The sequence below is a fragment of the Diadema antillarum genome, unplaced genomic scaffold (assembly GCF_040938485.1).
Source record: "Diadema antillarum isolate AM-2024a unplaced genomic scaffold, OU_Dant_1.0 seq00001097_RagTag, whole genome shotgun sequence".
Classification (NCBI taxonomy): domain Eukaryota; kingdom Metazoa; phylum Echinodermata; class Echinoidea; order Diadematoida; family Diadematidae; genus Diadema; species Diadema antillarum.
The window spans coordinates 318,312-343,767 of NW_027271914.1; the positions used below are offsets into that span (position 1 = coordinate 318,312).

General features: G+C 39.3%; 1 protein-coding gene across 1 annotated transcript in view; it reads left to right on the forward strand.

Annotated features, from left to right (window-relative positions):
• Positions 1-25,456, forward strand: part of LOC139743572 (von Willebrand factor A domain-containing protein 8-like) — a 46,894-nt gene that overhangs the window by 15,438 nt on the left and 6,000 nt on the right. Inside the window, exons 17-41 of the mRNA XM_071654052.1 lie at positions 630-798; positions 1,417-1,494; positions 2,175-2,290; positions 2,730-2,851; positions 3,365-3,471; positions 4,206-4,354; positions 4,730-4,805; positions 6,074-6,209; positions 7,127-7,246; positions 7,805-8,010; positions 9,800-9,951; positions 14,064-14,172; positions 14,766-14,904; positions 15,575-15,762; positions 16,436-16,620; positions 17,870-17,995; positions 18,752-18,834; positions 19,547-19,719; positions 20,339-20,540; positions 21,195-21,273; positions 21,808-22,003; positions 22,988-23,096; positions 23,461-23,570; positions 24,439-24,485; positions 25,096-25,204. Of these exons, the coding sequence (XP_071510153.1) occupies positions 630-798; positions 1,417-1,494; positions 2,175-2,290; positions 2,730-2,851; positions 3,365-3,471; positions 4,206-4,354; positions 4,730-4,805; positions 6,074-6,209; positions 7,127-7,246; positions 7,805-8,010; positions 9,800-9,951; positions 14,064-14,172; positions 14,766-14,904; positions 15,575-15,762; positions 16,436-16,620; positions 17,870-17,995; positions 18,752-18,834; positions 19,547-19,719; positions 20,339-20,540; positions 21,195-21,273; positions 21,808-22,003; positions 22,988-23,096; positions 23,461-23,570; positions 24,439-24,485; positions 25,096-25,204 (3,286 nt within the window). The remainder of the gene's footprint in view (positions 1-629; positions 799-1,416; positions 1,495-2,174; positions 2,291-2,729; positions 2,852-3,364; positions 3,472-4,205; positions 4,355-4,729; positions 4,806-6,073; positions 6,210-7,126; positions 7,247-7,804; positions 8,011-9,799; positions 9,952-14,063; positions 14,173-14,765; positions 14,905-15,574; positions 15,763-16,435; positions 16,621-17,869; positions 17,996-18,751; positions 18,835-19,546; positions 19,720-20,338; positions 20,541-21,194; positions 21,274-21,807; positions 22,004-22,987; positions 23,097-23,460; positions 23,571-24,438; positions 24,486-25,095; positions 25,205-25,456) is intronic.

Sequence of the window (25,456 nt, forward strand, 5' to 3'; positions counted from 1 at the left end):
TGCTACTACTACTACTACTACTACTACTACTACTGCTACTACTTCTACTACTTCTACTACTTCTACTACTTCTACTTCTTACTTACTGATTGTGATAGTACTCACAATTGCAATACTGATAATTAGACCATGATGTTACTACTGCTGCTACTACTACTACTACTACTACTACTACTACTGCTACTACTTCTACTACTTCTACTACTTCTACTACTTCTACTTCTTACTTACTGATTGTGATAGTACTCACAATTGCAATACTGATAATTAGACCATGATGTTGATGGAGATGACGATGTTGAGGAAGATGATGATGATGTCGGTGATGAATATGCCAGTGACAATCACATTTATATTGCAAATGTACCTAGGTTAGCCTGAAACTTAGCGCTGTTTTCTGGAGGCTTCATTTGGGTCAAGCAAAGAAATTGTGGGTAAAAGCATAAGTTTCATAAAATCTGGAATTGCAATTCTTTGACGCAGCTGTCACACAAGTGCACGCTCCAAGTTCATGCATGGTCATCAGATGGACAACAAATGTTTTACTGCATTTTTTCTCTCTCAGGGATATTTCTCAATCTTTTTTTTTCTCCCTCATTGGTTGTTCTTGTTTTCTTTCCCACTCTTAGATCTATTCTGAGGATCCATCCGTCGTTCCGCATCATTGCTCTGGCTGAGCCACCGGTGGTCGGTAGCAGTAGTCAGCAGTGGCTGAACTCCGAGCTTCTGACCCTCTTCACGTACCACCACATCAAGCCGCTGAGCATGGCAGAGGAGATGTTTGTCATAAAGGGCATGGTGAGGAGAATGTGGTGTGTGTGTGGGGGGGGGGATGAAAAAGTTTGGTGGGGGTTACAGGAGTTAAGGCACTGTGAATAAGGCAGTGTGTTTTCACAACTTCAAGTATCTCCATTACTAGATACCCACTTCCTATGAATGTGAACTTTTTGATATGGATTCTTCACAAATTTCGAATTTCAATCTTAGATTCTTCCGTAAATTCCAAGCTTCGTATTTCTTTTTTCTGTAGATGGCAATAGCAAAAGTGATACCCCAATCATTCAGTTCTACAAATTTTCTGTGCATTTGCCATTCGTTATCTTCTTGTAACATCATTTTCGTCCTTTCACAGCAATGACAAATGCAAATATTTCCTTACATTCTTCTTATTTCTGTTAAGTATATAGAGCATATTCTTGTCATCTTAAATGAAAATCATTATTTAACTCCAGAGTTACTACATATCTGCACATTCGGTGCAACACTATTGAGCATAACCTATAAGAAATACTACAAAGTTGCAATCAAGGGATGGTACATCCGACTCTTGTCCATAGGCATTGATTGGTAAAGAAAGTTGTTCTGTCATTTAAGATGTTTCATTTTCTGATGCTTGTCCTGTTCACCCATCCCCAGGTTCCAAATGCGCCGACGGATAGTCTGGATGCCGTCCTGCAGTTGACCCACAGATTAAGACACGCAACTGACCCCAATGTAAGCTTGTCAACCTGTTTGATTGACCACTGAGTAAGATGACCATAATTTCACAAGGCCCCCTTGTTTGATGGTCAATTCTTAAGAATATCCATAGTGTATGATGTGATGTGAGAGATCTTGATATACAGTGACCCCCCAGAGTAAGATGGTCTTACCATAAGATGGCCCCATCATTTGATGACCCCTGTGTAAGATGGCCTCCTGGTTTGATTGATTGGGCTGCTAGATGACCCCTCTGCACTTAATGACCCCCATTGAATAGTGTCCTCCTGGATTTTTTTTTCTCTTGACGTTGCTGTAAAGATGACCACCAATATGAGATGGTCTCTGGGATTTTAGCCACAAAAGTTTATAAGGAGTTCCTGTTTTGTAGCAGAAAGATGAGATCTTACGAAGAGTGCAATGTTCATTGCATTTATATCTATACTAATTAAAGTGTGGGAACATGAGAGGCACAAAAACTGGACCACAAAAACTTGGTCCTTGTCATTGTCAAAGCAATAGTACCCCCTCATAGTACATTTATTCCTCAACTTACAATTGTCTGATGACATGCAAAACAAAAAGATTCAGACTTGCATTCATAATGTTGTGCAAGAGATGGCAAAGTTAACTTGTAATGTGTAATGTGAAATTTTACCCCATTTTTTTTTTTTGGTCCCCCCTCCCTTCTTCAGCTCCAGTCCGTGGCTTCGTCCCTCTCCACCAGAAACCTGATCCGCATCGCCCTCCGTCTCTCCCGCTACTCAGACCAGAGTATCTATGAGGCTATCAACAAGGCTTGCCTGTCAAGGTCAGTACCTGACTTCTCCCAATGAGGGAGGAAGATGGAAAGAGAATTTTGAGTACCCCTGGAAGTGCTGTTTATTGCCGCACCCCTTCACTGGTTTTAAGCAGCATTGTAAATTGCTTTAACATCCGTTGCCCTGTGTGGATGTTCATTGAAATTGCCATGTTTTGTAGTAGTAAGATTATTGGAAATAAAATGAAAGATCTACAATTATTCTTTTCCTTGAGATCATTTGTTTGACATGTAGTTTCTATCTAAGGAGAAGGAGAAGTAGAAGGTGAGTCTGCTAAAATTAACAGATAGTGATCTCAATGAAAGTACAACAGTTTAGACTGTTTAATGAAAAAAAGTGCATAAAGATTTTGTCCACAGCAGAGTAGTTTGATTAACAGATTGAGATTTGATCTTGTGTGTATGTATATATATATTTTTTTCTTCGCAGATTTCTCCCAAATTTGGCAAGGCAGTCTCTAGAGCAAGCCTTGGAGGATGCTGGCATCACTCCTGTAACCACGGCAACGGATGACTCCAAGTCTCTGGATGAGCTGGAGAAGGGGATGACATGTGAGTTGTCTCCAAACCGCAAAACCGCCAGACAGAATATTTCTCAGGAGTATGTTGAGAGTGAGGCAGAATGGGCTTTGTGTTGTCAATGCACAGGGACATCGCAGCATTATAGGGAAACATCACCTCAGAAATTAGTTTGTGTGTGAATAGAAGCAGGAAAATTAAAAGAACAGGATAGTGTAAGTTTGATTGAATTCTATTGAAAACTGAGAAAGTTATGACTTTTTGAAGTTTGATCAATCAAACACAAATTGGCAATGCTGTGATGTCATATGCGAGCCCCCCCCCCTTCCCCATTTGGACTGTACTATAAAGATGAGAACTATGTATTTTCTTGTCAAGTGAATTATACTTGATTGATCACAACTTTAAAAAAGAAATCCTAACTTTTTTTTTTAGTTTTGATCAGAATTAAATCAAATATATCTATGTGCAATTTTGAAATGTAAGTTTGTGTGACTTTTGTTTGAAAAAAAAAAATTGTGTGTGTTTTGGATGTATGTTACCCAGGTGAGATAAAGGACAATGTATTGCGGGTCGGCAGGACGGAGATGTCGCTCTACAACCCAGAGAACCGCATGATGGTACCCGACACCCTCTTCTACGAGAACCCACAGGTAAAGGTCAACGTGGTGGTGTTGCTACCTGAAAATTTTGTGATCTGTATAAAGTATGATGCTTGTGACAGAGAATTTCTATTGCGCTCTTACGCTCATGTCTCAAGCTGGCAATAAAGTGTGATCAATACAAGTTTTACCCCAGTGGAACACATTAACGTATTCACGTGGATATGAATGAACAAACCTGATAAGAAAAGTAGAAGCGAAAACCTGTGAAATGTCAGAATTAACCCAGGAAAAACTCACTACACCTAACCGTGATTTACTTCCCAAGTTGATTAATTTTCACAGGAATGTATGAACAACAGTGACAGACAAAAATTGGAGTTCAAGAAGTGCACAGCAAAAAAAAAAAAAATGTAACTGTAACTGCTTGTCATCCTTTTCGAGATTACTGATCGCGCTGTGCGGTCAGCACAGAACCAAACAATTGCTTTGATTCACACGATCGTCTGCATGGCAGATCGAAGAGTGGCCCCATGGTATTGCAATACAAAGTTTCACAACTGATATAGTACGTGGACCCATTTTATAAAACAAATAATGCAAATGTTTAAGTTTGTGATGTATTAAAACAGAAATGCAGCACACTCTTTGGTACTTACAATGTTGTGCATGTGACTGTCTTACAAATACACTCAAGTTCACCTCATCTCCTCTAGTGCACCCTACATTACGTGCATTATTTGTTTAATAATTCTGAGCTTCTTTTTTTTTTTTTGTTCGCACAGCATCTTGCCATCATGGAGGACATGCTGAAGGATTTCTCCCTGGGAGAACATCTCCTCCTTGTCGGTAACCAAGGAGTCGGCAAGAACAAACTGGTGGACCGCTTCCTCCATCTACTCAACAGACCCCGGCAGTACATCCAGTTACACAGGTAGGAGCTCAGCCACGGCCTTTGCACATAAATCAGTGATGCATGATGGGATATCCTTGGCAGGTTTTAAAAACAGCCTTGTGTTATCCAGGACTCAACATTAGCAGTGGCCCCGGGCCACTAAAAATTGATCTTGGGCCACCAAATTTCCAAAACGGTTATATTTTGGGGGCCCAATCATGATTCTATTAGAGATTAAAAATAGATTATCTTGTTTACTTTTAGTTTATATGTACTTTATTTTGGAGGCTACAGGTGCAAAGATCCATGTCTGATCTATCGTAAAATCATTGTCAAATGGTTCATTTCTGGTGATATTGAAACTATGAGCAACCCTGAAGCATACCGTTTTCATGTTCTCGTTAAATCACACAGGGATACAACAGTACAGACCCTGACTCTCCAGCCCAATGTTCAGGATGGCGTGATCGTCTATGAAGACTCCCCTCTGGTACGTATACATCAGAAAGCAAAACAGTACTTCTTGTTCATTCCTGATGGATCTATTACATTCAGTGTAGAACAAAATAACAATCAAAAATACAAGGTAAATTAGCATATATGTGACCGTGCATCACAAAACGACAAAAGGGTCGCACACACTGATTTTGTGTGAGGACTGAAAATATGTGAAATGGGTCAACCTGGCCGATCTTGACTTGTTCATATTTTCTGAAAGAGCAAGTCTTCTTCTACATTAAGCTAAAATTTGGGTTCTTCTACATAAAGCTAAAATTTGGGATCATAAAATGGTAGGAATGTGTGTTTTTTAGCAGTTTATCTCTAACATTTTTGGGTAGAATAGTGTGATTAGGTGTGTCTTTAGAGTCCCCTTTTTTTTTCTTAAAAACCTTGTACACACTCTTCACTTTCAACTCTAATAACTTTTGAAAGGATGACGCTACTGCTTTGAAAGTTAACATGAATTATGGACAAAATATGTTAATAAGGCATGCTCAATTTCAGTTTAATCAGATAATCCTTTCATTGTTGTTACTCCTGGGGTTTACATCCTGTTTTTTGTCCCATTCATTTCACAGCCAGCACGGCTTGGTAAAGATTAAGCGCTTGAATAGACACTGTACTTCAGAGCCTCTTTTATTAGTTCACACTTTTCCTGAGTGTGTGCATTCTTTCCACTATTAAGATAGGTTAGGAGAGTCCATTCGATTTGAGTTATACATCATTTTAAAGCTTCAAGTCTGCTCTTTCAGAATCTGCCCGTAACTAAAATTTCATGTCTTGCGACTTTCTGTTTGTTTTGTGATGCAGGGTCACATATATATGATTGGCAAATTTGTTGATTTATTTTTGTTGGCTATGGTCATATATGTCCTGAAGTAAACTGTCGATGAATTAAGGATTGCATAATCCTAATCCCACAGTTTTGTTTTGTTTTGTTTTTGTTTTTTGTGGGTGGGTAGAAATTGTGTACACACAGTATCTCTGAATTATCCGAACCCACGAGGCCACATCTCATTGGTTCAAACAATTCAGAGGAACTTTGTAAGGGCAATTCCTACAGACCCATTCAGGTCTGTGAGTCATATGTTTATTGTAATTTTCATCGTTATCAGGAGGGAGGAGGAAGGGAGAGGGAGGGTAGGGTGAGGAGGTGAATTGAACTTAATGCTTAAGAATTGTCTTGGCTCGTTACAGTAAAGTGCATAAGCTTAAAGGGGATTATCTTCTACCCCATTTTGTGGTCCACTCCTGTAGGTGAAGGCGGTGAAGTATGGCCACACCCTGGTGGTGGATGAGGCAGACAAGGCCCCCACCCACGTGACCTGTGTCCTCAAGGCCCTGGTGGAGAGCGGGGAGATGCTGCTGGCCGATGGTCGACGGATCGTGTCAGGTGAAGAAAACCCATTTACAATCCCATCTCATTTCTCTGTGACTGACCTGTGGCATATGAAACCTATTGCTTTTTTGCCTTGTCCATTCAATGTGTTTGTTTATCATGTTTGAGGTTAGTATGGATGTGTAGGCCTTTCATGATTGAGAACTTGCATATCTGTAAAATCAAAGAGCCTCTAGACCCATAAGATTTTGGCCAAAACCAGCCTTGCTTGTAACAAAAAGTCAGAAAAAGTGACGATAGTGTAGTGATTATTACGTGTTATTACTTGTTCCTGTAGATGGGTTGCTGAAGTTTGTGTTATTGCATAAGCTGTTATATTTCGCGAGGGTTTAATTTTCACGTATTACGCGAATCACTGTTGGATCGTAAATTTAACAACACGCTAATATGTCGCCATGTGCTAGGCTAATAGTGCATTTATGATAGCATCGGGTCAGTTCACGAAAACATCTCGCAAAAATGTCTGTGACCTTATTAGCGAAAATATCTGTATGTGAAAATCACAGCTTGTACAGTATCAAGAAATTTCAATCATAATGGAATATTTGAGAAAAGAAATGGTCTCTCGAATATGGTTAAACAAAGCTATTTCAGCTCGACTCCAAATGTATGTTTCTGTCTTAAATACATGCACAGGTGTTTTCAGTAGCTCTTATTGATGAGGAAAGAGGAGCAGTCCTGTGTCCATTTGAGTGGTTGTAGCAGGGATATGTGAAAAATACCCCTCAATTGGTGAGCAGCAGTATGCACTGTGTTTGGGGATTCACTCCAACCTCCAGGAATGTAATCTGTACAAGTTCAAGTGATAGTAAAAACATCATGAATACGATGATAGATGAGGGAAATGAGGAGAAGTTCGACCAATGTTGAGCATCATCTTTTGTCATCTCTTTTCACCTTTGATTCATCAGCTCATTCTGGTCTGCAGCCATCGGAGGACATCATCATCACCCACTCAGATTTCAGTATGATGGTCCTCGCCAACCGTCCCGGCTTCCCTTTCCTCGGCAACGACTTCTTTGGCTCTCTAGGTGAGTGGGGCGGACTTTTCACTCTTACTCGAGAGTCGCCTACTAGATTGTATCATCGCATACTCGCCAGTGTCTGTCATTTTGATGAAATTTTTGATGAAGAGTGAAAATCGTTTTCTTACTCCAGACAATTGACTTATCGAAAACATTGATTACTTGCAGCGTCTTCTTGCTTTGCTTGTTCTCAGAACTACACCAAAAAACAAAAAAAAAAGAATGCCAAAGTCATTTTTCAGTGCTACTGTATATGATGCACTGCCAGCCATGTAAATCAAAATCATGTATCGATTTGGGGCTCTTTTGAATGTTTCTACAGATAAATGGCACTATATTAATGCTGTTTCATCATGGTCATCATCATTGATTAATTCATCAAGTTGATCTGTTGTAATCTTTCATTTTAGTCTGTTTCGCTGTACATACTTAACATCTTCTGCCAAACAAGAATTTGTAGGGTTGCTAGGACCATAGTTTGCTGTTTTATACCTTCCTTTGATTTTAATTTATTCATCTATCAAATTTAGATTCTTCTTCTCTCCTTGTCTTCCCTGTTGCTAGGCGACATCTTCAGCTGCCACGCCATTGACAATCCCGACATCGAGTCCGAGATGGCCATGCTGCAGCGCTACGGACCTGACGTGCCCAAGCCGGTCCTACGCCGGCTGGTCCTAGCCTTCAGCGAGCTTAGGGACTTGGCGGACCAGGGCCTCATCGCTTACCCCTACTCCACTAGGGAGGTGGTCAACATGGTCAAGCATCTACAGGTCAGTGTTTCCTCCAGGTCAGCGCCTTGTTTGTAGTCCAGATCCAGATTCACAGTCAAAGACTGTAGTGGTCCATATGTGGATTTTTTTTTCTCTATGAGTGCTATAGCAATGCAATGTGTGATAAGGGTTAGTGCTTTTGTGTAATGGTGCCATCTTCACATGTTTGCTCAAACACACAACCCCACACAAACCAATTTATAAATTGCAGTAGGCCACAGTACACTGAAAGCGCCACTGCTAAACTCTGTCGTAAGATTTACCAGTGGGAAAAACAAGCTGCCGTAAATTGTGATATCTTTTTGTTCTTTTCAGTTGTCAGTCATGCAGTATTGCATTATAGTAATTTTTTATTCAATTACTGGTATATTTATCTCTTGATTTACGGGCTGTAGCCTTTGTAAATCAAATTTCCAAGGACTCTGTTGAATGAATTTTACATTTACAGCCAGTCAGCATTCTCTGTAATATTATGCAATAGTTGTCATAGTAAGTCACCCAAAAATAATATAACACATGTCTTTGATGCAGTAGGCCTTTAAAGGGGAATGAAACCCAAACATACAAGTGAATTATAAGTGAATGAAGCAATATTAGTTGGACACATCAGTGAAAGTTTGAGGAAAATCAGACAATCCATTCAAAAGCTGATATGAATTTTTAAATTTATGTTGCAGCTGTTGCTAGATGAGAAGGCTACTATAGCTTGTGATGTCATGTATGAAGAACGATCTAAAAAGAATATTCAACAAAATTTCTTCTTTTTTTTTTCATGAAAAGTACACATTTCCTCTGCTTTGTAAAAGAGATAAATCAAGTGACTAGTGCTCTTTCATTATGCCAGAAAAGTGAAAATATTTTGAATTTTATCTATGTATCCATTCTATCATTCTTCATATGTGATGTCACAAACTGTAGTAGTCTCCTCATCCAGCAATGGCTGCATCAAAACTTTAAACTTTCACTCAGTCCACATGCGTATTTGGGTTTTGTTCCCCTTTAAGGCTTTAGCATTTGTGAAACATTATGGAGTGCAACAATAGCATTTCTGTCCTGATATTATATACATATGTGACCCTGCACCACAAAACACACAAAAAGTTGCCAGACATGAATTTTTAGTTAAGACCATATTCTGAAAGAGCAGACTTTAAGCTTTAAAATGATGTATAACTCAAATCAAATGGACTCTCCTAACCTATCTAAATATTGGAAAGAAAGCGCAAACTCAGGAAAAGGGTGAACTGAGAAAAGAGGCTCTGAAGTACAGTGTCTATTCAAGCGCTTAATCTTTACCAAACCGTGCTGGCTGTGCGATGAATGGGACAAAAAACAGGAAGTAAACCACCTGAGTAACAACAATGAAGAGATTATCAGATTAAACTGAACTTAAGCATGCTTCATTAACACATTCTGTCCATAATTAATGCCAACTTTCAAAGCAGTAGCACTATCCTTTCAAAAGTTTTTAGAGTTGAAAGGGAAGAGAGTGTACAAGGTTTTTCAGAAATTAAAAAGGGGCTCTAAAGACACACCTAATCACACTATTCTACCAAATATGTTCAAGATAAACTACTAAAAAACACACTTTCCCGCCCGTTTTATGATCCCAAATTTTAGCATGAGGTAAAAGAAGACTTGCTCTTTTAGAAAATATGAAAAAAAATCAAGATTGGCTAGGTTGACCGATTTCACGTATTTTCAGTCCTCACGCAAAATCAGTGTGTGCGACTTTATGTTCGTTTTGTGATTCACGGTCACATATATCTTTTTATTCATTTACTTACAGAAATACCCAGGTGAGGGACTAGCCATGGTGGTGAAGAACGTCTTTGACTTTGACGCCTACAACAACGAGATGAGAGAACAGGTGGTGGAGATCCTTCACAAGCACGGCATCCCGATCGGGGCCAGTGCGGCCAATGTCCAGCTGGCCAAAGAGTAAGCACCCCCCATCCCAATGACCACAGGCATTATGGGTCCAGATGCTGGACATGAAGCAAAGCAGAGTCTAGGGGTCCGTTTCATGAAAGTCTTGCGAGAGACTTTTCGCTCGTTAAGACACACTTATGAGAGACTTCATGAAATGGATTTGAAAGTTTCTCGTAGCTCTACATATGAGCGACTTTGGCCATTCCGAGATTTACGTAAAGACTTTTATGTGGTGACTTCATGAAACGGACCCCTATTTTGTTAGCCAGTCTGTCTATCTCAGGAAACCTTGGTATGGGCTTGTGTTGGATGAACACTGACAAAAAGCATATTATGGAGCATGTAAAGGGGTAATTCTGTGGAATTGGTCGCATATTGGACTCTTAAGATGGGTGGTTTGCTTGTTGGGGGTGTCACCTTTAAAAGAAGGAAATGCTGCTTAACTCAGATTAATTTTCAAGTCTGTGAATTTTTTTCTCTCTCACTCAGGACTTATTAATTTCATTTCAAATGTTCTTACATATTGCCTTTCAATACTTGCAATCTAGATTTCATCCTTCAGTTGTTGCTATGTTGGGCAAGTCATTGGCCAGGAGCAGCCTTTGCTTAGGAAGTACATAGTCTGGTCCAGTGCCGTGTATATAGAGAGTTTGGCCAACTCGGTTTTGTCTAATGAGTTTTGAATCTGCAATTGGTCAGTAGCCAGTCTCGTGTCCTACTTGGAAGCACGTCGTTACTGAAGAGAGCGCGTGTGCGGTGCCCATTGTTAACTACACTCTACTTAGCTTGCTTTGATAGTGACATCTGAGTGTACATGCTAACCCTCTTAACGCTTCATACGCTGAGTTGCACCACGGCATCCAATTTAACAGTTGGCCAGACTCTCTTTATGTACGGCACTGGTCTGGTCTCTTGAAAGGTTTTATGGCAATGTTGGAATACTAGTGACTTAGGACTTGATCAAAACTGTGCTGAACTTGTTCATCCCATTTTTTTTTCACATACTGTTTTTTTTTTAAAATTTGGTGAGGTCTTGTATAATTGCAGAACTAATTCTAACGCCTTAATGGTAGGACATAGGAAAGAATTTTACACTACTGCACTGTGAATAACTCTTGTCGTCAGTACTTTATACAGGAGATGCTTTATTACAGTGCATGCACATTGTAACAAACAGGGTTATAACAAAATTTTGTTACAGTGAAGTAAATCTTCATGTGCCAATATCTTGAGCTATATCTCTTTATATACTGCAGTTATTTGGCTATGACGAAATATCAATATTCCGAAAGGAAACTGCCAGTCCGAATCAGAGTGGCCTGTTAAGCTGTATTTCATTCTGTATTGGACATCTGAAAGCTTAACACTGGTTGGCCAAAGCTTTCTTGGCTAGTCAACAATCGATGTATGCAAAATGAATTTCAGCCAATGAAAATGGATGTCTAATGAGTCGCGGGAGAGGCTGTCATTTTTCCTGCCTTCTTTGCGTCACAAAAGTCATCGAAGCTTATTGAGGATTGCTTGACTTAGCAATGATTAATTGAAGCAAAGCAGAAGTGCAGACATAGAAATGTGATATGAAATGAATCAAGTGCAATAAACAGCCTATTGTAACATTTATTCCAGCTAAGAACTCCCAAAATTTCAACAACATTGATTAGCCTGGCTATTCTGTGTGCATGTACTAGCCTTCATACTCAAAATAACCTATCCTGGAGTGTTAAGGCAGGAGTGACCCACTAATCAATTTTAATTCAAAGCACAAAGTCCTTCATGTTGGTATTGATGTGAACTTTTTACACAATTATCAAGCTAGCAAGTAATTTGGGTCTTGTTTTTACCATTTTTTTTTCTGTCTCATTGTTTTAAAACAAACAAACAAACAAAATTATTCCTGAAAAAAAAAAGAGAGAAAAAGTTCATGCATTCATGTCAGACATGATTGTTTGTTTCTGTGCTTTTTAGGACACTGGTGGCAAATCAAACCTATTTTACTATTAAAATGCACCAAAACTAGAGAGAATATGTTGGTATGTCAGACTGTGGCACAAATGATTTGCGATGTATCGAAAGCCTACAACAGATAAATTGAGATTAAAGGCTTTTAGAAACCAAAAGGAAGAAGAAGCATATAAATAACTTGCAGAATGTATTCTGAGTTTAAATAGCTGTGATATGGATGTTATGATTTTTAGAGGCACCGATAATTCTGGTCCTGAAATGCAAATTTCTTCCGTGTAAGTTTCTTGCTTGGAAATATGATATGACATGCTTCAGATGTAGATTATTCAAAATTCGTTGGGATCAGAGTATATATTTTTGTGTATTGTGAACACTGGGACCCACAAAATTTGCAAAAATGAAAACCATGTGAAATATATGGCATATACAGTATATTATATCTGATTTATAATGGGTTATATGCAGTGTGTATGATGATACGTTCTTGTCATATTTAATATTCATGGTATGTATTTTGTGTAATAATGTATCATGCTTGACTTGCTTGTATGTTGGTGTCAAACTCGGAAAGTTTGCCGAAATGATTCGTCCAAAAGATATTCGTGTGAAATAAAATGATCAAATTTAAATTTTTACACCTTTCTCAGATCCCATGCCTTTTATTTGTTGTGTCACTTGTTGTATTCATATTTCATTAATTAGTTGAAAAACCAGAACAAAAATTACTACCAAGAAAAATGTGCCTTTAGAATTTATTGCCAACATGCAAGCAGCATCAAGACTTCAAATTTTTATGACGTTATTTTGTTATATTCAAACACTAATTCTATACGTTAAGCACATGCAACTTTTTGGACGAAGATAAACATCAGACATTCAAACTGACATGTCTAAAAGCTCAATTGGATTTTTTTTTCATCAAAAATAATAATTTTATTAGTAAGTATGTGTGTCTTTTAATGACCAGAAGCAAGGAGTTTCCTGTGTATGTCACAATCATTAAAAAAAAGACATAATATGACTTGGATATATATATAGAGAGGTATAATTTTGACAGAATTTACTGAATGGTGAAATTTTAAGAAATTCCTGTAACGACCTTGTGTTTGCACAGCAGGATGACTATCTCGCACAGAATATGTTGTACCACATGTGACATAGAAGACATCATATTATCGGCTTAGAATCAAAAGGGTGTTATTGCAATTTTGGAAAGTATTGAGTTATTGGTATGACATTGTAGAACTCAATCTCCTCTACATCATGATGTCAATTTTAAATTATGTAAATTATCTGTAAAATGTTAAAGATTACAACCAAAAGGGCACTTTTTACCTGATATTTGGAACAATGCTTATAAATCTACTCACTTTTGATGGAATTTAGTTTTATTTCATGAAAATTGCTTGTTTCATTTCTATTTACGCTCAAATCTTAGAACGTGATGGTGCCCTTCTGGCTCTCAGCTGACAATATGTATGTTTTGTACAGTTTATTTACCTTGTGTCGAGTCCAGGGCTGTATGCAAGAATTTTTCCTAGGGGATGGGGAATACATTCCATATTCTAGGAAACACACATGGAAGGCATTACAGCGACAGAGTGGGAGTATGGTATGGGAGCGGGATATTCCCCCTTTCGCACGAGCTAGCTTTTGCATTATTGGAATACTAACAAAGTTCAACAATTTGGTGCTCTTTTTAGGTGGAATGTTTGGAATACATTTCCTGATCAAATTGTTTCAAAATCTCAAACCCTAGTCTGAAGAGATAAGGGGATTGTTTGGGGGTTCAACTGCCCCTTTCCCCTGCAGATCAATTAAAAGGCAATGTGACTAGAAACAGATTTTCTCATAGAAGTATGCTTTCACCTCTTACATTTCCTTTTGTAATGACCGGCTCCTTGATATAAGTACAAGTTATGCACCCGTAGACCGAAATCATGATTTTTGTGCAGTAGGCAAATTTGTTTTGTTGTCACGTAGTACAAAATCATGCTTCTCCTTTACAGCTCACCTGAGCCAAAGGCTCAAGTGAGCTATTGCAGTCATTCATTGTCCAGTGTCCAGCGTGCACCGTTTGTCTTGCATCATGTCTTGAGTGGTATTATTTTACATTTTCAGCTTTGATCCAATCTTTTGATTTCTATTTCTGTCTTTAGATTCCCTCTACCGGCAGCAAGTCTGTCAGGCAGGTGGCTGTTTGGCAACAGGGGGGCCAGCAAACGGAAAATGGTGTGTCCAGTGGAAGAGAAGAAACTCAGAGTGAAGGTAATGATTGTTGCTTGTACTTTGTAGGTGGAAGATCTCGGTCAGTGGTAAACACACAAGGACTCAAGCACAGTCACAGACTCAAAAACTCACTTTGATAAGAATTTACACTGAAGAGAAAGGCTATATCCACTGAAAGCAGTGAAACAATGGCAGCAGATACTGAGTTTGGAAAAATCAGCTGGATGTCTGGCACATAGCAAAAATGTTCTGTGCTCATTTGAATATCAGCAATCCATCCTTAATGAGCATCAAACCAGTTGCCATGGTTACTTAGTTGCAAATTCATTTCAGGTAGTATCCCTTATATGCTTTGAGCAAGAGAAAAAGATGTCTCATCAAGGCATTGACTGTTTCTTGAAGAAATTAATGTCTTCATTTATCTTTTATAAATCCAATAAATCCAATATGCCTTTAACTATCACATCCTTTAGTCAAGGTATAGCTAGAATCTTGTTGCAAAATCTAAGATCGTCATATGTCTCATCCCAAATTTTCAAAGTCTATGAAGTCTGCAAACTCTTAAAATGGAAACTGGAAGTCAATCCTTCAATCCTCTCTCTCTCTCACACAACTCTCAATGCTGGTTACAGGGCCCAGCCAACATCCAGGTCAGAGAGCACAAGCTGGAGCGCATGGACTCTAGGTCGGCTAACTTCAACGAGCAGGCGGCCTCGTGGCAGCTGCCTATGAATGAGATGAACATACCGACCGACGTGGTCGTGTCTAAAGGTAAAGATATTGACGATCTTGATATGGTCATAATTATTTGCCCAGGGTAGCCTCTCTCAAATTTATACATACATAGACGAGAGGGTTCATTGTGGGTCAACCATCTTGTGCAAGGATGCACACTATTTGGCAGGATTTGACGAGAGAGGAACTCCTGTTCAAGGGGCTAGAATGTTATCCTCTGTACTCTGTACTCTTGAGAAGCACGGGCCGCAACGTCTTCCAGAAATAAGACGAAGAAGATTCATATTCATTATAACTGGGCCTCAAAAAAAAAAATTGTATGTGTCTATTAAAGTGAGCCTCAGGTTTAGACAAGTTGAGCAGGGATCTATACCACAGCAATACAAGATCATGCCACAATGTGCCAAGATTAAGCTGCAGTGTTCCGAGTTTATGCCAGTGTTTTTAGATATAGCCACAGTGTTCTTAAAGATTAAACTGCAATGTTCTGAGATTATACGACTGTGTTCTAAGGACCCCCTGCAATGTACAAGGTAAGGGGATTATATCACAGTGTTTTGAGGTTACCGTTACACCACAGAACTCTAAAAATTTAATATTCTCAGAAAAAAAAAGAATACCAAGACTGGCCATACAAGCTGTGTTCTGAAAGTGTATCCTGCCAATAATTTGAATAAATGGCCCTCTCACCTTTGACCTTTCCCAGAGTCCTCTTCTGAGATGGTCCACGTGTGTGTCGGCAACCCCATCAGTCTCTACAGCATGAAGCCACTGGGCCAGACCATCAAGTTCCTGGACCTCTATGACGTCTTCCCGTTCCTGGGCTACCGGCCGGCCCAGCTTGCCGCCCTCGGTGGCCCGCTCGAGGGGCAAGTGGTCCTCAATGACCCCAAGGTAGGATGGGTCAAAGGTCATGAACGCACCAATCATAATGTGTCTTTATGTTTAGCTGACCCTTCAGTTCCTTCCAATTTCCACCAAACGTGGTCTTGAGATAGATCTATTATTAGAATGACACAGTCAAAGGTCAAAGGTCAGCTCAGTCACCATTATAACTATCTCGGCCCTTGCAATTGTTGTTCATTGATATTGTGATGTGAATCTTTTTCCTTGGGATACCATTTGCATACTGTGAAGTTAAGTTGCCACTTGTAATGATGGCCTTCATGATATCAGAAACATGAATTTATGTGTTGTATTTAATAGCATTGATCAGAAAGCAATGTATATCGCAATCAATGATATGACTTATGCCTGCCCCTTTATTGTGTAAATGTGATTTACAACCTGTATCATTACTATTGAATCATTACTATTAATATCACATGCAAGAAAATTATGGATGTAGGATGTTTTGCGTGCTCACTTACATGTATATAGAATTACTCAGCTCGTAATGAAGAGTGTATGATTTGGATGGATGCTGTAATGTTTTTTCACAATGCAAAACAGTCTCATATGTTCTGTTTTGCTAGTTTGTTTTTGTCACATGAGTACTGTGGGCTGCATTAGCAGCACTGATGTGTCTGTTTCCATTGTAACCTTTGAACTTTGACCCTCCCTTTAGAGTCACACCACCCTGCTGATCGACCCAAACTCCGGCCAGGTGTGGCGGCTGTACACCACGGGCCTGCTGGAGGAGACGGTGACCAACATCCGGCGGACGGTCACCGGCAGCAACCAGGCCCACCAGTACAGGATGTGCGGGGAGTTCGCTCACGACAACTGGCTGGTGTTCTACGAGGAAGGAGAGTGAGTGTGTGGCAGAGCTGCCAAGTCTCCCTGATTCCGCAGGAGTCTCCCTGAAAAATGTCAAAATCTGTTCATGTCTAATTAAATAAGAGAATATCAAAATCTCCCTGATTTGGGACTTATTTTTCGTCCATTGAAATGCATGTAACACACAGATAACTCTCTGATTGCTATATGAAATGTCCCTGATTTGAATGTGGGAATGTTGACAGACCTGGTGTGGTCATGCAATGTAGATATGGATTTCTTTTTGGGCCCTGGTTACAGGTCATTATTGCGGAGGTTTGTTATTCTGAAGGTTTGTTTATTTGAAAATGAAATACGGTTTGTCATTCCGAAGGTGCATTAGTCCCAACATGAAGGTGTTTAGGTGCGTACTAACATACCTCTGAAATTACAAACCTTATGTACATAGTTTTCAAAGTAACAAACCTTCAGATTATTAAAGCTTATCGTTGCTGGGGTAACAAGACCTTGTATCTGAAATTTTGGTGAAAATGACTTTTTTGGATTAATGGTCAAATAATGGTTTAGGTGATGTCCTGGCCAAACTCCGAAAATGAAGCCACCATGGCATGTCAAAGGAAAGGCTATCCCATTCGCTATAGTGCTTTGGCCGCCATGTTTTTTTGCTCTCTTGAACATTTAACATTTTGTAGATACGAGGTCTTGTCGCCCCAGCGACGTTATGTCATTTTTGGACTAACAAAACCTTGAAAACAGCAATTTTTTTTTTTCATTTACAATTAATGAACTGACAGAGTATTGAACCTTATTTTATTTTCAGATTTACAAAGCTTCAGAATAATGCCACAAACATTCATAATAATGAACATTCCTTTATATGGAATTTGTGTGTTTTGGAATAATAAACTTCATTCGTTGTTTTGGTGGCTTTGTGTGTGTTTAGGGATAATCACAAGAAGAAAAGCGTAGTGGAAAGTAGCTATGCAGAGCCATGCAAGTGTAATGTACAATTTGTAAAACTCCAGCAGGGAAATATAGAAAAACAGCCTTTCTTTTTTCATCAAAAGTTTTTGTGTGCGCTATAAAAAATAAACAAATAAACAAAAATAAACACAAAATTCCATTATTGTTTGTCTACAGCAGTGGTCACAAAAACTGTGCAATATAAACATTGAGCAAGACCATATCATTTCAAGTGTACATATGGATGAATACCAGAAACAGTTATGATGTTCTCCAAATGTTTAGAATTCCTTTCACATGCTTCCCATCTCCCTAACAGAACCAAAGTTGAGTGGATGGATGTTATGAATGGGGAGGCCTACACCATCGACCTTCCCATAAAAGTCAAGTCCCTTCACCTGACCTCCCCCGATTCCTGGCTGGTGGTAGAGTCCAACTCAGACAGGTGAGTAGAAACAACATGGAGCTCAACCATTTGGTGGGGGGGGGGGGGGGGGGGGGAGGAAGAGGGTGAGAGATTATACTGGGAATTATGTTATTTCCATAACCCTTAACTTTTGATGTGAAGAGAAAGGTGTCTTTATGTGCTGTGAAGGGCAATTTTTTTCAACCATTCAAATGAATTAAAAGAAATGTCTTTTATTTGTTCATTATGATTTTGGAAAAAAAAAAGATATAGTAATGCAAGAAGTCACAGAAAACATACTGCAGGCTGCCACAAGGTATATTGTGGTAGCTGTGTTTTGTAGACAGAATAGAATTTAGTAGTACAAGTATTTTTATTGAAGCAAGAATTTCAGCTCAAATCTGCTGAGGTTCCAGAGATATTTTTAGTTTGGGAATGCCCTTCACGCACACTCCACATACTATGTGAATATTCATTTTCTGGTGGTGTTCGGTTTCTGACGTAATATCACCAGCTACACAATTTTGACAGATAAACTTGTAATACAGTTTTGAATGTTTTTATTATCACACATTAATAAACTATTGATGCAATGAAGTAATTGCATGTGATATAATATATTAAATACAAGTTCACATCCGAAGAAATGAGTGAATTGTGGACAAAGAGAAAAGCCTTCAGAAGAAGGCACTTAAATGAAGCCCCGTGTAACTTCCACTCAAAAGATATGCATTCCTTATATTAATGATGTGATCACAGATACCCCCTGTCCCCGCCCCCTTTCTCTCTCTTTAGGAAGTATCTTCTGACACGCCCCTCCCCCGATGCACCTGTCAGTCAGATGAATGCCATCTTTGATGCCAATCCAGGAGACAGGGGTAAGAATGATTAAATCAATCACCAGTCTACTTTCAAGATGGCTTCAATGAAAAGTCTGAGTCAAATAATTGAAGTTTCAGGAGAATTGCCTCCCCCCACCAAATTAGAGAAGAAAGTTCTGGGATTTTGTAGGTGATAGTGTCGGCTGCTATCTTACACGTAAATTGTGCGAGGTGATATGGGCATCACTACATAGCTATGGAAAATCATGACATGACATGGAAAATCTCACTTCATTTCATTTTATTGGGGGAAAAATGAAAAAAGAAGGAATCATAACAGTAGATGGGTGGTGGCTCTCATATGCAGAATATGCTTACACATTCATTGTAGCAACATGAAAGTAACAAGTTTTGTGGGAAGTGTCTGAATTATGTCATTCATATATTCCTATGATGTACAACTGTAGGATATTCTTTTGCTCTTGTCGTCATTGTCATCATCACCTCCACCATCACCATCACCACCATCGCCATCGCCATCGCCATCACCATGGCCATCATTGTCACCATCAGTATCACCATCATTACTATCATTACCATCACTACCACCATCGTTATCATTACCATTACCACCATCACTGCCATCATCATCATAATCTTCTTCCTCACCATCATTATTGTCACAACTATCATAATAATTGCTATTATTGATATTTACATTATGAGGGGTAAATTAATGATTCACTTTGTTTTTTTTCTCTGTATTCAGAAACTCCCGATGAGACCTCCTCCCAGTCAAACCTGCCACAGACTGTATCTCAGGAAGGCTTGAACAAAGCCAATCTCAGCGCCGTGATCGGCGAAAACATGGAGGCGCCGAACCGAGTCATGGCCGACCCTCGGACGTACGGCTCTGTCGCCGTGGGATTTCCCGATCTGCAGGTGTGTTCAGTTGTGGGTCGATTTTGTTTCTCATACTCGCTACAATGCAAAATATATCAACCTGTGTTCCCTGCTGTTGTGGTTGAATTTTCAGGGCTTTGTCAAGTAGTACACTTCTACCCATTACTGTCTTTCCAACCTTGTTAGGCCTATTATGATGATCTGTTTTATTGCTATGTATCTATGCTTCGGGTTTCTCATTTTCATCCAAGCACACGTTTTGTTTGGGTTTTTTTTTTTATCCTTTTGTTTTTTTAATTCCACCTTTATTGAAAACAAAGATAGTTTGTGCTTTGCTTTTCCTCTTTTCCATATAGAAAATCTGTGACTATGTACAATATGCTTGTTAGTTTTGTCATATTAAAGAGCTATGCATCAGATTAATCTCTGTAATATTTGTTGAATTCCATGTACTTTGTAGCTCAATTACAGTACAAGAAAAATACCATCCTCAGGAAAGTATTTGTTCCCATTATTTATCTGATTTATGTATTACTCTGAATAGAAATGAGCAACATTTGAATATGTAATATGTAAAGTGCTACTGCAGCTGAATTTTTACACTCTGTCTGCTTGAGAAAATTAATGTCCATTCTCTTGTCTAACTTTCCAAACCCAGTCGTCAGTCGATCTGTACACCATTCCTCGCTCTCTGCCGCCCCAACCAGCTCCATCCGGTGCCCGCGACCCCCTGTCCTTCATCGTCAAGAAGAGCGGAAGGGCAGCATCCGTCGACGGCCGTCCGGTCATCCTGCCGGAGTCCGGTCAAGTGGTGAGGGTGACCAACAGCCGACAGGTACCCAAGGAGCTCTTCCCCGACGGTGAGTCAGAAGGAGGGCGTACGGCCAACCCTGTTTACAAAGGCCACCGTGGAGGAAACATTTAGACAAATAGTCTATGATATCTAGGTTGTCATTGGAGTACATTTGACTACACTTTGAGGTTAAAAAGGATTGTTCTGTCTCCTTTTTTTTTTTCATCATGGGAAAGGTGCCTTCAATGGTAGGGTATTTTTCCTCGCATTGGCAAGAACATGTACAAATAGATTACCATTGATAGCAAGTCAAAATTAGTTTTCCCACCTGAGACATGAAGTCTATTTAACAAGATGGTCACTTGAGCTCTTTCACTTCATTCAAGTAAAAAAGAAAGAAAAAAAAGAGTTTTTCCTTCTTTTCTCATTCCAGAGAACTGCACAGCAGATTCAGAATTCCAGTAGTGAACATGAAATATTGGGGGAAAAAAGTAAACATGTGATGGTGCATGCTGAAATCTTCTGTTTTTGTTTTTGTTTTTTTAGTGTGACACACAAAACAAAATAGTGCAAGATTGTGTCAGCAAAATGAAATGTAGTCTCAAAACAAAGCAAATATTTCAAATGCTGTTTGTTAAGTGATGTTAAGAGATGTCATATCCAATAGTAAGAGCATTGACATTTACAAAATCCTGTATGTGTCATGTCCGTCCTTGTGTAGGGAAAGTCCCTTCCTCTGGTGAGTTCCTGGAAGTTGCTGACCTCTCCTCACAGACTCTCAAGTACATCCCAATCCCAAGGTGAGACTTTTATCGTATTTAGATAGACATGTCAGATAGGTAGTTAGATAGATAGATAGATAGATAGATAGATAGATAGATAGATAGATAGATAGATAGATACTCTCCTCACAGACTCTCAAGTATATCCCTATCCCAAGGTGAGACTTTTATCATATTTCAGATAATAGAGATTAGTAGATAGATAGATAGATTGAAATAGAAAGACAGATAGGTAATGTAGATAGGTTGATAGATAGATAGATACAGCGTAGATAGATAGATAGATAGATGGGTGGAGAAATTTGTGCATGCACGTCATAGTCATGTTGGGATCAGAGTTAATATATTTTTCATGTTATTAAATTTGTGAATAGCACACGACTCACAAAATTTTGAGGAATAAAAGCCCTGCAAAATATATGACATGTGTAGTATTTGGCTCGGAAGAAAACTCACTTTAGATGTCCCACATACAACTCCACTTTGTATCAGTGAAAGTTTGTGTGTTTCAGTGAATACATTTCTGTGAAATCTTTTGTTGCATTCGCGCAGTCCTCTCATGCAGCGTAACTACACCCCATGGGTGTCCGACTCCAAGGTGCTCCTCTCCCGGACCCCCAGCGATGGCGTGGTCACCGTGGATTCCGGCGGCCATGTCAGGATGTGGGAGACGGGGCGCCCTCAACTGTCCAAGTCCCTCAGCGACTGGTACGAGATGATTGGTTCCGCTGAGGATGGCAAGCTACAGGTTTGAAATACTAGTTGTTTGTTTTTTATTTGTTTTTTTGTTTTTCATAACTTCTTGTTTTTTGTTTTTGTTTGTTTCTTTGTTTTTTACTTTGCCTCACACTAAAATATGCATAAAAACTTTAGGCTTGCTAGGACAGTCTGAACATTGTTGTTAGGAAGAAGTTATTTTGGGTCTTTTATTGTAAAAAATATAAAAATGAAATATGGGGGGGGGGGGGAGGAGGAGTTGTATGAAGATTCAATTAACTTGGGCAATGAATGGTAGCTTTTTAGTTGTTCCTATTGACGCATTTTCAAATTTAATGTCATCTTCACAAAAAAAAGTTACTTTAATTCAAGAAACTTCCATGTTTTGTTGTATAACCTTCAATGACTTATCATAAAATGATAAATACAGTGAATCTGTGTGTGACCAGCCAATGTCCTGGACCCCATTTCATGAAAGATGTAAGGATAGCAACTCTTGCTGGAATGGCAACTTCCCATAGCGACCGCCAATCAGGATGCTGGATTCTTGTTGTTACTATGACAATTGCCATTCCAACAAGAGTTGCGATCATGTCAACTTTTTTTATGAAATGGGGCCCAGGAGTGTGTCAATAATCAGTGTCCAATTTTAGACATGCTACTTGTGGGCCTTGAAATTTTGCTACATACTCACCACCATATCAAAGTTCTTTTGATGAAATAATCTTTTGATGTATTTTTAATTTTTTATATTTTAGCAGATATCTGTTCAAGGGGACACTCTTCAATACAGATAAATTACTCTGACGTACCATCTACCTGGAATATGAAATTAATAAATATGTTTGGCACTTCTGTGGGAGCAATGTAAAGTTAAGAGAGTCCAGATTGCAGAAAGTATAATGTAGTTGGAACTATAGATTATCTGTATGGAATCACAGTGGAGAGAAAATTTTGTCAAGGAATTTTTCCTTTTACGCAGCGTTTGACCCTTTTTTCCTCACTCACATCGCAGATCACATATGACAAAGATGAAGTGGGAGACGTCTCGGCGCCCAAATTTGGACAGATTGACCCCATGAATGCCCCTCATGTTGGCGGGAACACTTGGGCGGGAGGCACAGGTATCTTTTTTTTTTTTGTCTTGTTTTTCTTTCTTACTCATTATGATGTAGAGAGAGATTAAGGGATGGAGGGGGGGGGGGGACAAGTGTGTGTGTTAATCAAGCCTCATTTCTGTACAACTGAATGAAAGAACATGTGCAGATAATTCTGTGCCATGTCCCAGACATTTCTGTGCAGAAAATTCTGTGCTATATCCTTGTGCATATCTGTGCAGATGTGCATCCATGTGTGTGTGTGTGTGTGTGTGCATCAAGGGCAGTTTTGTCAGGGGAATTTTAGAAATTGTCACATCACTCTGACCAGTAGAGGTTAGCCTTAGTCCCACTCAATGACATTATTTGTATTTGGTCTGGTTACCTGTAGGCGGTAGAGACACTGCGGGACTCGGAGGGATCGGAGGACCATTCAGACTGGACGCTGGACACGACGTCCACCAGGTGTCAGAGGCCATGAAGGATGCTGTCCCAGAAGAGGTCAGTGGTCATTTGATTGAGATGATTTTATTGTTGATGGTGATAGGTGGTGGTAATGTGGATTACACTGAAGATGAGGAGGAGGAGGAGGAGAAGGAGGAGGAGGAGGAAGAGAACATCAATCACTACAATGATGGTGACGATGAAAATGATGGTGGTATTTGTGATGATGACATTGATGATGATGATGATGACGATTACAATGAAGATGATCCTAATATTGCTGATAATGATGAAAATTATGATATCTATAATGATGATGATGATGATGATGAAGAGGAGGATGCTGAAGGCTGTTTAAATGCACTTTACTACATCAGTGATGATAAAGACAGCAACGATAGTGAGCATTTAGTTGTAAGTATTGATAGTAATTGTGCTGATGATTATAAATAGTGAAGTTTATGAGTCTGATGGGATGAAAACGTTACTCAAACCTTCGACATAAGAGTTGCTCCATTTCAGGTTTTAAGATTTGATGTGAAATCAACTTTTATGAATAGCAAATGTCTCCAAGAGTCTATCACAATTTGACATGGAATAAACAAATACTTCACAGTGCTAAAAATGTGGTGAACATGGTCTGTGTAGTGATAGCAGTGTGTTGTGAGAGCACTCTTGCCAGATTCCAGAAAGTAGGTCCAGATTTGTTTCATGATAAAAGTACTATTGACTTGTGTTGCCTTCCAAAGCCAAAGCCGCGCAGCTGGAAGCTGATGACGTAAACAAAAGGCTTCTGATTTGGGAAATTGCATGCATGTATGGGTGGAAATGTGTTGCTGGCTTGGCGGAGATCTGCACTCTCCGAATGTTTCTCTAGTTACACTTTTTATTCATTTCTCTCTTCTTCGTGTCTCTTTCTTCGTAGGTTAGAAAAGCCGCCAGAGAGATGGCCCAGAGAGCATACAAGCAGAGGTAAGCCGATATCTCCCTCTTTCTGACAACGTATTTGATTCACGCTAAGCATCTTTTCATCATGAAAATATTCTCTTTACACATCAGTGGTGGTGAGGACCTCAAATTGTAGTTCTTATCCAGAATTTACTTAAAAAAAAAACAACCTGTCAGTTGTCTTAAAAGTTTTGGTCATCGGCACATAACTTTCACAAAAGTAACCTTGAGTATATTGTAATGATATGTATTTGCCTGCCAGATGAAGCATCTTCTTAGAGCTGTACGTGACGTGGCCAAATGCCAGCATGAAAGCAAGATTTTGTGTGTGTGTATATGTGTCCATACCTATCCAGCAAGTTCAGTAAAGGTGGTGGTTATCTATGGGCAAACATTAGCATACCTGACTGATTGAGAATATCTAAATACATATTGGATGTATCATCATCAAGTCCAGTATTCGGGAGCAATCACATATCGAACATTCTTTTTTTTTAACTCCTTAAATCCCGATTTTGAGATATGGTTTACTGGTTCTTGATTCTCATTAGTAGATATGTATATGTGTATAAACTGAATATCAGTTTCTCTCCCTCACATACACACACTTTCACTCTCCGTCCCACCCCACCAGACTAAAAGAGATCGAAATGACCGAGTACGACGCCGAAACCTACGAGAGATTCTCGGACGGGGTCAAGCGACAGGTCACATCACTCCGAGTCATTCTTGACAGTCTGCAGGTTAGTCTCCGCTCCAGTCTGTCCTCTATTTTCCTTCCGCTTTGTTCTGTTTAGAGTTACCTACATTGTAAATTGTATGTGCACTTTATGAGTTACAAGTACAAAGCTGGCTCAGTAGACCCTTGAGAGGAAATTTTCTGCTGTTTATGAAAAGCGTCAGGTATTTCAACAATGCTGATCCTTATTTCAGTGTTCTGTTTTGATATAATTCTTTGTGTGTATATTTACGCCTGTAACTATATTTTGTATTTT